The sequence below is a fragment of the Bufo gargarizans genome, chromosome 6 (assembly GCF_014858855.1).
Source record: "Bufo gargarizans isolate SCDJY-AF-19 chromosome 6, ASM1485885v1, whole genome shotgun sequence".
Classification (NCBI taxonomy): Eukaryota; Metazoa; Chordata; class Amphibia; order Anura; family Bufonidae; genus Bufo; species Bufo gargarizans.
This window is the reverse complement of record NC_058085.1, coordinates 258,770,607-258,783,162: the sequence shown is the minus strand read 5'-3', so window position 1 is coordinate 258,783,162 and position 12,556 is coordinate 258,770,607. Positions and strand designations below refer to the sequence as shown.

Genomic DNA, 12,556 nt, shown 5'->3' with positions numbered 1-12,556 from the left:
TAACAGGATAAATAATATTATTCATGGATTGCTAGGATGCCCTTATAGCCCTTCACCTGAAGATTCACCCAGATCCTTATTCATCCAAAACTGGAAAATCTGAGAAATAAATACCTTGTAAACAAGTCCTGTGCAGCCCATGAGATGGTGACATTACTTCATATACACCGCTAGACAGTGCTCACAGTGAGGACACAGGGAGTGGCCACCCCACATCTTAAGGGTACTTTCACACTTGCAGCAGGACGGATCCGAGAGGCTGTTCACCCTGTCAGATCCGTCCCTCCGCGGTCAGAAGCCGCCGGACTAAAAAGTCGGACATGCAGGACTTTTAGTCTGGCGGCATTTCGCCATGCACTGCCGTACTGCGCCATCCCCATTATAGTCAATGGGGAAGGAGCAGCGGTCTGGCAAAATAGCGGAAGGACGGATCCGACAGGGTGAACAGCCTGTCAGATCCGTCCTGCCGCAAGTGTGAAAGTACCCTAACTCATAAACGTAAGTGAAGAAGCAGTATGGAGGGGGCAGTGTCCACCTGGAGATAAGCTGTGCAGGTGTTTGTACAAAGGTAGGGTCAAACATAGGGCACATAAGATATGGGGCCCCCGTGAGACCTATAAAGCCTTATTTAGCACTTGAGGGGAGGAGCCCAACACTGAAGAGAAGACGAAATAAAGTGGCATCGGCCAATCACTGACACCGACGAGACTAAAACAAAGCAAAGGAGCCATCACAAAATGCGTCATAAAATGCTCCTCTTGAAGGCAAATCAACCAGTCAGGTGACTGCTTTTCTTTTCAAACCTGTGCTGAATAAACACTCAGACTGGCTACACCTCCACTTTTGCTGGGAATACGTTATCATTTTCTTTTAGAAGAATCTTTATATGTAAATCACAGAATCCAGTGACACAGAATTGTGTGAGGACTCTCTGGCCAACCTGCTAGGTCATCACATTATTGTCATTTCTAGACAGGGGAGGCTCAAGGTGTCCAAATCCAAGTGGGTGGGGCACAGTGGAGACAAGTGCAAGGCCTGGTGAAGCAACCTCCAGTGTATATGACCACTTATATATTTAAGTCTACAATGCCTATTATTATAGGAGCTCCTGCTCATCTTCGTCCTCGGATCCAGATGGACCCTGCCGCACCTCTTCGTACCACTTGTTAGTGAGGCTTTTCATCTGTATGCGTCCATGATGAAGATCCTGAATGATAGAGGGTGAGAACACACATTGAAACAATAAGAAGACCGCTAGAACCCAGAGCTCTGCAAACCCACCCCATGCAGTGCCTCATCCCAACCACCAAGGGCTCAGTAGTTTGGTGCTCCTCCATCAGCTGACTGCAGAGCACACAGTTTAAGTATTGAATGGTGTATCATCTGCACCACTTGAATTATGATTACAAAGAGTAAATGAAGGACAATGGTCGTGGCAACACTGTTTGTCTACAGCGCTCATCATGGCTGGAGGGCAATGTAAGGTCATTATATGGCTGGAAATGGACATCCCAAATTAGAACATAACTGACAGTGACTGCACACATGCAGGTTACCTCCTGTGTTAGCCGGCGTGTGAAGAATGGGTTTAGGTATTTAGCGTCCAACCACATGAAACCCTTGAGATTGTGCTGCTTGATGTAATGAGCCTCGTATTCCTCCTCCGTCAGCTCAGACAGATGCTCAGACTCTATTGTGTTCCCCTGCAAAAACAATAGACAGTGAGAGGACGGTCCAAAGGCTGGGGGTCACTTTTGAATCAAACAGGGTCATCCTATCATATATAGAGTAGTAACCTGTGACTTAATGGCCACGCTCCACAAAACAGCAATCAAAGGCCACAGTACAAAAGGCAGGGATCAAAGTCAAATGTCGTCAGGAAAGGACACCATCCTGAAGGTCTATCCAGTACTTGTACCCTACAGCAGGGACTCCAACAGTGCAGTACTGCAGTCAGTGGCCCAGAGCAGCTGCAGGCCTGGCAGTCTCATGGGTATTCACTTCAGAGTGGTGAATATTAATGAAGTTGTGCTGCATATGGGTTGGAGGAAGGGTCCTCTCCCAGCACATAGACTTTTACTAAACAAATTATTTACAGGCCTCAACTAGGATTTGAACTACAGACCTTCTGTATGGCAGACAGAAGAGTTACCATTGCACTGAACTTTGTGTTTTAAAAGCTATTTACCCGACAAACATAATATTAAAGGGGTTGTGTCGCCTCTGAGACTCACACCTATCTCCAAAAGGGGCCCCTGAAAGTGAAGGAGACTGAAGAGAAGGAGAGTGCCCCGTGCTTGTGTGGCGTGTTCTCTATTCATTTCTATAGGAGTTCACAAAAAAGCCAATGGCAAAGTTATTTTTGAAGTCCCATAGAAATGAATGGAGAGCACGCTGTGCGAGCATGGCCACTGGTCTATTCACCTCTATGGGACTTCTGGAGACAGTGCTGAGCTATTTTCGGCAGTTCCATAGACATGAATGGAGGGCAGCTGTTTATGAGTGGCTTGTCACTTCAGGGGTCCTTTTCTGGAGATAGGTGCAGGTAGCAGAGGTGGGACCCGCCCCTATCTGACATTGATGTATCCTAGCAATATTCCACCAATGTGTAACAAGAGACAACCCCTTTAAGAAAAAAAAAGTCCGTCAGGATGTAGTGCGCATACTATGATATGCAGGAGAGTGGTAAATTAATTTATTTATCTGTGATGGGGGTCCGACAGGCGTCTGATGTGAGCTCTGATAAGATGATTTTTGTTCTCATTTTCCTCCTCAAAAACCTAGGTTCTAAACCTGCATCTTATAAAGCGAAAAATATGGTAGGTTACTGAAATGAAAAAGATTTGCACCATTTACCAATCACCATAAATAATGTGTTTGCTATATTCTACTGAAAATTGCAACTACAGGGGTACTAAATATGTGATATTTCATACCAAGTATGTTACAAAACCTGTAATGTTTTATTTTGTAAAATAACTTTGCAGAAAATTGTAAATTTTGCCATAAAAGAAAAAAGATGGAAAGCAAAAATTCTATTTTTCTTCCACAACTTTTACTATAAAGATTATTTTACAGGTCTTTCAACCCAAACCTTCTGTACAGTAGCCTTACCCACTCCCCTATAGAAATGTTCTGCTGTGAATATAATTATGCCTCAGTTTTACTAAGCACAATACTGAATAATAGTTACGCTGCAGCTTTTAAAGCACAAAATATTGTATCTTTACAATAGAGCAGTTCTACAGACTAGTGGTAAGTCTATTGCCTGGGGTCTGGGGTTCAAATTCTGGCCTGACATAACTTCTTTACTAAAAGTTATGGCAGAAAAATTAAATTTTTACTTTCCAGCTATTTTTCTTTAATTGTAAAACTTACATTGTTCTGCAAAGTTAATTTTACTGAAAATACGGTAATAACTGAGCAAAAATCATTACAATAAATATATTTTTGTAACGTATTGACTATGAAATATCACAAAACAGTATTTGGTATCCCTGTAATCACAATAACCCGTTCAATGTAGGGAACACTTTATTTGCGGTGATCAGTAAACAGTGTAAAAGTATGGCAAACTGGCCTGCACAAAAACAAAAAGTTATGGATGTTATGGCTATGAATGTGAGAAGGGCTGGTAGGGGGCCAAAACAGTATGCCTGTATGGTACCATGAACTTCCTGATAGCAGCCCTGCCCTACTATGCCATGCTACCTGTGTTTCTGTTATACTATGAGGGTATTATCTGGATGGTGGAGACGCAAATGCAGGAGTTATCTAGTATATTCATCTAACAATAAGCTGCAGCCCAAAAATAACAGAGCTACTAAGCAGTAAAATTCATTTAATCCAGCATCACAAGACTTAATGGGCCCAGATTATGTGATATTCTGGATTATGGGGAGGTTTTAGAAAAGAGTTGTAAAGTTAAAATGGTGCTAAAAATATATATGAATTGTAAGGAACCAATGATCAAGTAGTTAGAGAGCATCATACTGAAATTACACTGCAGGAAGAGAGTAGAGGAGCATCATACTGAAATTACACTGCAGGAAGAGAGTAGAGGAGCATCATACTGAAATTACACTGCAGGAAGAGAGTAGAGGAGCATCATACTGAAATTACACTGCAGGAAGAGAGTAGAGGAGCATCATACTGAAATTACACTGCAGGAAGAGAGTAGAGGAGCATCATACTGAAATTACACTGCAGGAAGAGAGTAGAGGAGCATCATACTGAAATTACACTGCAGGAAGAGAGTAGAGGAGCATCATACTGAAATTACACTGCAGGAAGAGAGTAGAGGAGCATCATACTGAAATTACACTGCAGGAAGAGAGTAGAGGAGCATCATACTGAAATTACACTGCAGGAAGAGAGTAGAGGAGCATCATACTGAAATTACACTGCAGGAAGAGAGTAGAGGAGCATCATACTGAAATTACACTGCAGGAAGAGAGTAGAGGAGCATCATACTGAAATTACACTGCAGGAAGAGAGTAGAGGAGCATCATACTGAAATTACACTGGAGGAAGGTAGTAAGAGGGCATCATACTGCAGGAAGGTAGTAAGAGGGCATCATACTGCAGGAAGGTAGTAAGAGGGCATCATACTGCAGGAAGGTAGTAAGAGGGCATCATACTGCAGGAAGGTAGTAAGAGGGCATCATACTGCAGGAAGGTAGTAAGAGGGCATCATACTGCAGGAAGGTAGTAAGAGGGCATCATACTGCAGGAAGGTAGTAAGAGGGCATCATACTGCAGGAAGGTAGTAAGAGGGCATCATACTGCAGGAAGCTAGTAAGAGGGCATCATACTGCAGGAAGGTATTAAGAAGGCATCATACTGCAGGAAGGTATTAAGAAGGCATCATACTGAAATCATACCGCAGGAAGATTTTAATACCGAACTTGAAGGAAATCCTGTCACCTCAGACAAGCCCCTATAAAGTACAGTAATACATGTACAGAACACCTGCCGCTGCTCAGATCAGTAATTTGTATGTTAATCTCCACCTCCATTGTGCACACTTAAAACAGCCATGGAATGTATTGAGAGGACTCCTGCGCATGAGCTCATAATGAAGAAGACTCACGGAGAAGTCTTGTCAATGTATTCCACAACTGGCTTAAAAGTCCACAACAGCGGAACAGGGGTGAGTATCACATACAAATTACAGACAGTACTGACTTTGTAGGGCTTGTCTGAGGTGACAGATTGCCTTTAAAATCTTTTCACTATAACTGGTTTCAATATGTCTCAGAAATAAGCTAGTGCTGGATTATTAGATGCCAGAATAAAGGAATGTTTCCGTACACTAGAAGCAAAGACTAAGGGTACATTCACACTAGCGGTTTTCTTTTCCAGCACAGAGTTCCGTCCTAGGGGCTCAATACCGGAAAAGAACTGATCAGGTTCATTCTGAATGAAGAGCAATCCAGTCAGGATGCATCAGGATGTCTTCAGTTCAGTCTTTTTGACTGATCAGGATGGAGATAAAACCGCAGCATGCTATGGTTTTATCTCCGGCCCAAAAAAAAACGAAACACTTGCCTGAATGCCCAATCCAGCATTTTTTTCCACAGGAAATGCATTAGTGCCGGATCCGGCATTCAAAATATCGGAATGCCGGATCCGTCCTTTCAGCATGCGCATGCGCAGACTGAAAAAAAGGTGCTAAAAAAAAAATGCCGGATCTGTCTTTCGGGATGACACCGAAAAGATGGATCCAGCATTTTAATGCATTTGTAAGATGGATCAGGATCCTGATCAGTCTTACAAATGCCATCAGTTGACATACGTTTTGACGGATCCGGCAGGCAGTTCCGGCGACGGAACTGCTTGCCGGATCACTCTGCCGCAAGTGTGTGACCACACTGTTCTAAGGATGACTGCGGTGTCCTTCAGTGTGGGCACATTTCTCTACTATAGCGGTGATCAGCAACACTGAAGTAGCAATAATAAAGTGACCCTGAGAAAGTACCTATTGCCTTCACCACCCACCAGTACACACCATTTTTTCAGTTTTGCTCAGAATGACATCTTTCTTGCTTTTTTTCCGAGCTTTTGATTCCTCAATGTCCATGAGTCGGATGAGAGGCATGGTGCCTCCACCCATCAGCAAGATGGTGAAGAGCACAATGATAATGGTAGTAGTGCCAATCAACTGACGCTTCTCCATCGGCTCCAGCTCCAAGTGAAGGCTCAGTGCGTATGGAATAGCTCCTCGTAAACCTGACAAGAGAAACGCCTAAGTTATAAGGTCATGAAACACACTGGTCACCTTTCTTCAGATCCAAGGCATATTTGGACACCTACCGTAAGACAATATCTACCAATCAGCCAAAATATTTAAACCACTAACAGGTAAAGTGAATAAGGTTGTCAATATTAAAGTCCTGAAAAGCGCCTTTAAAGGGAGTCTGTCACCACAATTTGCCCTTATAGATTACTTACATAGCACTGTAGCATAACTATAGATGTCTTTTTGTTTGGATGTTCACCAGCGGCAAAAACAGAGTTGTATTCATATGTAAATGAGGGCTCGCAAATGCCCAGGGGTGGCGTTCTGGCTTTAAGTGCCCAGGCCGCTCTGCCATCATCCAGTGTACTGGCCGATATCCCGCCCGCGCATGCGAACTGCATGGAATGATGCTGCTGCCCACAGTGGTCATCACAGTGCGTATGCGTGGTCTATAAAGGGCAAATTGTGGTGACAGACTCCCTTTAAAGAAGACCTTTCACGACTCCCAACATGCCTGTTTTAATTCCCCGTGTAACAACAATCCTGGATCATCTATTCTTATGGCTCTATGATGTGCCATTCCTATATCGTTTCTACTAGAAGTTATGGATGAATTGCTAGCAGTCTGCAGTAAGGGTACAGAGGGGAGGTAACAAGTTGGGGGGTGTACCTGCACAGTCTCACTCTATCCAATCAGTGCTGCCATTTTGAGACTGTGCTAGTACACACCCCCAGCTTGTTACCTCCCCTCTGTACCCTTACTGAAGGTTAATAGCAATTCATTCATAACTTCTAGTAGAAATAATAAAGGAATGGTACAACATAGAGCCATAACAATAGATGATCCAGAATCGTTATTACATGAGGAATGTATAAAGCTATTAAAACAGGCATGTTAGAAAAGGTGACTCTTTAATGCTGGCACCTACTGCTGGAAGTGTCTACAATGAGCATCAGAACTAGGGCATGGAGAAATTGGAAAGGTGATCTTGGTCTGATTAATCACAAATTTACATCATGTGGACAGCCGTTTGTGTCGCTTAAAGGGGTTCTGCACTTTGTTTTAAATGATGATCTATCCTCTGGATAGATCATCAGCTTCTGATGGGCGGGGGTCCGACACCCGGGACCCCAGCCGATCAGCTGTTTGAGACGGCAGCGGCCCACTGACGTCACGACTAGTATCAACTAAGCTCTGTTCACTTGAATGGAGCTTAGCCCCGCCCACGCTAGTTGATACTAGTCGTGACGTCAGTTGGGCGGCGGTAAACGGTGAGAAGGCCGCAGCGCTGCTGGAGCGCCACTGCCGTCTCAAACAGCTGATCGGCGGGGGTCCCGGGTGTCGGACCCCCGCCGATCAGAAGCTGATGATCTATGCAGAGGATAGATAATCAGTTAAAACAAACTGCAGAACCCCTTTAACTTGGGAAGAAATGGTCTCAGAATGCACTATAGGAAGGCAAGCAGCATAAGATGTGTGATGCTCTGGCAAATGTTCTGCTGGGAAACTTTGGGTTCTGGCATTCATGTGGATTTTACTTTGAGACATACGCATACCACTTACCTAAATATTGCTGTACACCAAGTACACCCCTTCATAGCAAAGATATTCCCTGATAGCATTGTCCCCTCTCAGCAGGATAATGTACCCTACCCCACTGCAAAAACTATTAAGGAATAGTTTGGGCAATACAACCTTTTGGATAGTCACTAGTGTGTATCTAGCTCTTTTTCTCTTAGGCCTCATTCACACATATGTGGATTTTCACGGACCATGGTCCGTGAAAATCAACGTATGTGTGAATGTGGCCTTAGGGCTCTTACACACGAGCGGATGCCATGCGGGTAATCCACTGCGTGAAAGACGGCCAAACCCCTCTCCGGGCAGCAGAGACACAGAGTATTAACATGATTAATAATGATCCATGCCTCTATGACCTTTTCACTACAAAATCACAGTGAGATAAAGTTGTCACCGTGATTTTGTAGTAAAAAGGTCACAGAGAGACACGGAGCATTATCAATCACGTTAATGCTCTGTGTCTCTGCTGCCCGGAGAGGGGTTTGACAGTCTTTCACGCAGTGGATTACCCGCACGGCATCCGCTCGTGTGAAAGAGCCCTTGCTCTGATTCTCACAGATATAGGTCCTGGAATATCCTGTATCTCTTACATATGCTAAATGACAGAACAAAATGCTTTATGCAATACAACCTTTTGGATTGTTTTTTTTTTTATATTGTGGTTGGATCTTCTGTCGCATGGCAATATGGTGGAAAACTGAACTATTTGTTATGCTTAAAAAAGTGAAAAGTGTTGACTTGGCCTTCACATTTCCCAGATCTCAATCCGATGGATCATCTTCATAGATTGTAAACTCTGACGAGCAGTGCCCTCATTCCTCTTGTTTTAATTGTTGACTTGTTGGTTGCTATGCTATTTATGACTATTATTATTATTATCATCTGTGGGATGTGCTAGAAAAACTGATCAAGTCTGATCAACGAAGGCTCCACCTCACAACTTAAAGGATTTTTTTTTTCCCGGGCTATAGATATTGTTGACCCATCTTCAGGATAGGACATCAATATCAGATCAGTGGGGGTTCAAATCCTGGCACCACCGCTGATTAGCTGTTTAACTACCTAGCTGTTTTGCCCGAGTCCAGATCTGGTTTAAGCACGTAACTGTTCTGCTTAGAAGGGGAAGGGGGGGAATGGGGTCTGCTTTAGCTACTGATATCTCCTGATTGGTACAAGACCAAAATGACAACATTAGAACATCATAAAACAGGAGATATCACTGTTAGAAATTGAATAAATCCTGCGCTTACTTTCCCGACTTTACCGATTTCTAACAGTGATATCTTCCCATTTACTGAAGATAATGCTGTGATTCTTATGTTGTTTGAAAGCTTGGAATGCCAGCTTCCAAACAATACATATCTATCTGCTACCTATCCAAAGATATGAGCAGTTAAAGCAGCCACCCCCCCTCATCTTCAGTCTGGAGGAGGGGAGGGGGCAGTTGTCATTATCATCATTTTACTGACTTACGTAATAAAGTTGTAATAATGTTATTTACACCACACAGTGAATGCTGTAAATTCCACAAAATAATATAAAAATTGCTGTTTCTTTTTATCTTCCCCCTTAAAAATAAAAATAGTTTAATACACTATATGTACCCCAAAATGTTTTTAAAAAAACTACAATTCAGCAAAAAAAATATATATTTTTGAATAAAAAATTAAAAAGTTCTGACTGCTGGAAAAAGAAAGGGGTTCTTAAGGCTAAAATGAATTATGTCACTAAGGGGTTAAAAATGCAATTGTGTCCTGCGAGTTGTGCACCAACAAGATTTACTGCAAACACATATTAAAAATCTACAATAAAGGCTTCATGCACACGACCGTTTTTCGGGTCCGCATCCGAGCCGCAGTTTTTACAGCTCGGGTGCGGACCCATTCACTTAAATGGGTCCACAAAAGATACGTTGCTCCGTTCCTAAGCCCCGAAAAAAATATATAGCATGTCCTATTTTTGTCCGTTTTGCGGACAAGAATAGGTATGTCTACAATGGGCTGCCCGTTCCGTTCCGCAAATTGCGGAAGGCACACGGGCGGCTTTTGTTTTTTGCGGACCGCAAAAAAACGAACAGTCGTGTGCATAAGTCCAAAAAGTGACATTTTTTGGGAGGTTTTTTTCAATTTTAATTTGACTGCTAGGAGGTTAAAGGGGCTGCCACGCTCGTGTGCTTTTATTTGCACACCGCCTCCCCTGTATCTGTGGTGCAGTGTAATTAAAGCTTCCTCTCCCACACCTGAATGGGATGAATGGCTGTATTTATAATACACCACCACTACAATGGAGTCAGACCCCTGCCAATTTGATACCGATGATATATCCTGAGGATAGATCATCATGTGTCCCCACCAGTCAGCAGAGGCAGTCAAGTTTACAATGATTGTGTGACCCAATAACACTATAGAACAGCAGCATCTTACCACTGAACCACATGATGAACATCATCTTCGGGGTGATTTTGTGGTCCCGAAAGAAATTCAGCAGATAGGTCAAGGGGAAAATATTAACAGCACGTCCCAGCAGGACCAGCACCTGTGCAAAAGAAGCATGTGAGTCCACTGATCCATAGCACATTGCAAGGAGAATATACCTAATGTATGAGTTATTTATATACACTAGCAGAGGACCCAGCTTTGCACGGGTATATTTAATCTATTTCATTTAATTTTTGTGTGTGTCGTTAAAACATAGAATCTATCCACTATAACAGAGACATCTAGAGTACCCTGCCTCTTAACAGTGACCTCCACAGCTGTCTGCCCCCTTAACAGTGACCTCCACAGCTGTCTGCCCCCTTAACAGTGACCTCCACAGCTGTTTGCCCCCTTAACAGTGACCTCCACAACACCCTTAACAGTAACACTGACCTCCATAGCGTACCGTCCCCTTAACTGTGACCTAGACCGTTCCCTGCCCCCTTAACAGAGACCTCCACAGTGCCCGCCCCTGTAACAGTGACCTCCACAGCAGCCCGCCCCTTTAATAGTGACCTCCACAGCGGCTTCCCCTTTATTAGTGACCTCCACAGTACCCAATGTCCTTAACAGTGATTTCCACAGCACCCCGCCCCCTTAACAGAGGGCTCTACAGCTATTAGACCCTTAACACTGACCTCCATAGTGGACCGTCCCCTTAACTGTGACCTCCACAGCAGCCTGCCCCTGGGGTGGCCAGAGGTCCAGTTTTAGGCCGGTCAGTCCGGCTTTCAGACTCCCTGTCCTTTGGCTGACGCAGGGCCTGGACGGACAAAGGGATGTTCTTTTGAACAGCTCACTCCCAGACAGCAGCACTGTGCTGTCTGAGCTTGAGCTACAGTGAGAAAGTTACCCTCCTTCCCACCCCTACAGCTGACAGAAGTTGATTTTCACCTTCACTTTTTCAATCCCCGTTGGAATGGGAGGGGGAGTGGATTAGCGGGACCTGGAGGCAGGGTTTTAAGTCAGTTTTTTTAGGGTGGCCTGAATGGCCACCCTACCCACTCCCTTGACACTGTCATCCACAGCACCTTGCCCTTTAAAACTGACCTACAGCAGTGAAGAAAAATGGCTGGGTTATGGAAACGTGGTGCTAAAACTGTGTGCATGTGGAGGCTAAGGGTCTGCGAGCTTCTGTTGGCTGATAAGGGTCATGTGACCAGGCTTCTATTGGCTAATGCACTTTTTGGGGAATATCTGAGGAACGGTATGTGCTAGAGAGCTGAAACCTGGTCTAAAACCTTCCCGGACACCTGATGTACATTGTGTGCCAAATTTTGTGATTGTAAATGCAACGGTGCAGATGCTTTTAGCGGACATATACATACATATTCATACACTCAGCTATATATATATATACACACACACACATACACACTATATATATATATATATATATATATATATATATATATATATATATATATATATATATAAAAGTATTGCAATTACACATGTTTATTTCCTTTGGACAACACAAAAAAAACTGAGAAAAAAAGCTCAAAATCATACAATTTAACGCAAAACTCCAAAAATGGGCTGGACAAACTTACTGGCACACGACTTAATATTTTTGATGCACACACTTTGTAAGAAATAACTGAAATCAATCGCTTCCTATAACTATGAACAAGGTTCTTACATCTCCCAAATGGAATTTTGGATCATTTATTTTTTGCAAACTGTTCCAGGTCTCTCATATTTGGAGGGTGCCTTCTCCTAACAGCAATTTTAAGATCTCTCCACGGGTTTTCAATGGGATTGAGATCCGGACTCATTGCTGGCCACTTCAGAACTCAGAGAGGATAATGGATATAGACAGATAACGGTGGTGCAGTAATTCAACATTTCACCAGACGTATAATATCTGTCTATCTAAAAAGGCCAAAAGAGTGCAAGAATAGAGCGCCAATCCCTATACTTCCTGAAAGGAATTAATGTAATTAACTTCTGTTTAGTTAAAGTTGCTGGGAGACAGGTGTTCTTATTCGCTTAATATATTAATATCCTTGAATAAGTGAGGAGATAGGTGCACAGCACTCAGTTAGTAGGTACAATAGATGAATAGACAAATAAAAAAGTTTCAATAATAAGTCGAGCAAATCGAGCAAAAGTCCCTAGTATCAATAGGACAAAGATAAAATGTGAAGATATCACCTAATAGCGTATAGTATATTCCAAATAAAGTTAAAATTCGATACAGATAAATATATAAGTATGCGCTCACTTCGCTGGTGGGTTGTCTACAGGATAAAC

The 12,556-nt window shown here is 43.1% G+C and overlaps 1 protein-coding gene across 6 annotated transcripts in view; it reads right to left on the bottom strand.

Moving 5' to 3' along the window:
- Positions 1 to 372: 372 nt before the first annotated feature.
- SLC9A8 (solute carrier family 9 member A8) overlaps positions 373 to 12,556 on the bottom strand; it is a 43,234-nt gene continuing 31,050 nt past the window's right edge. For all 6 annotated transcript variants that reach the window (XM_044298910.1, XM_044298909.1, XM_044298913.1 and 3 more), the window contains 4 exons: positions 10,247 to 10,358; positions 6,011 to 6,231; positions 1,557 to 1,703; positions 373 to 1,207 (listed from right to left, as the gene is read on the bottom strand). In XM_044298910.1, coding sequence (XP_044154845.1) covers positions 1,097 to 1,207; positions 1,557 to 1,703; positions 6,011 to 6,231; positions 10,247 to 10,358 — 591 coding nt within the window. In that variant the 3' untranslated portion in view covers positions 373 to 1,096. The remainder of the gene's footprint in view (positions 1,208 to 1,556; positions 1,704 to 6,010; positions 6,232 to 10,246; positions 10,359 to 12,556) is intronic.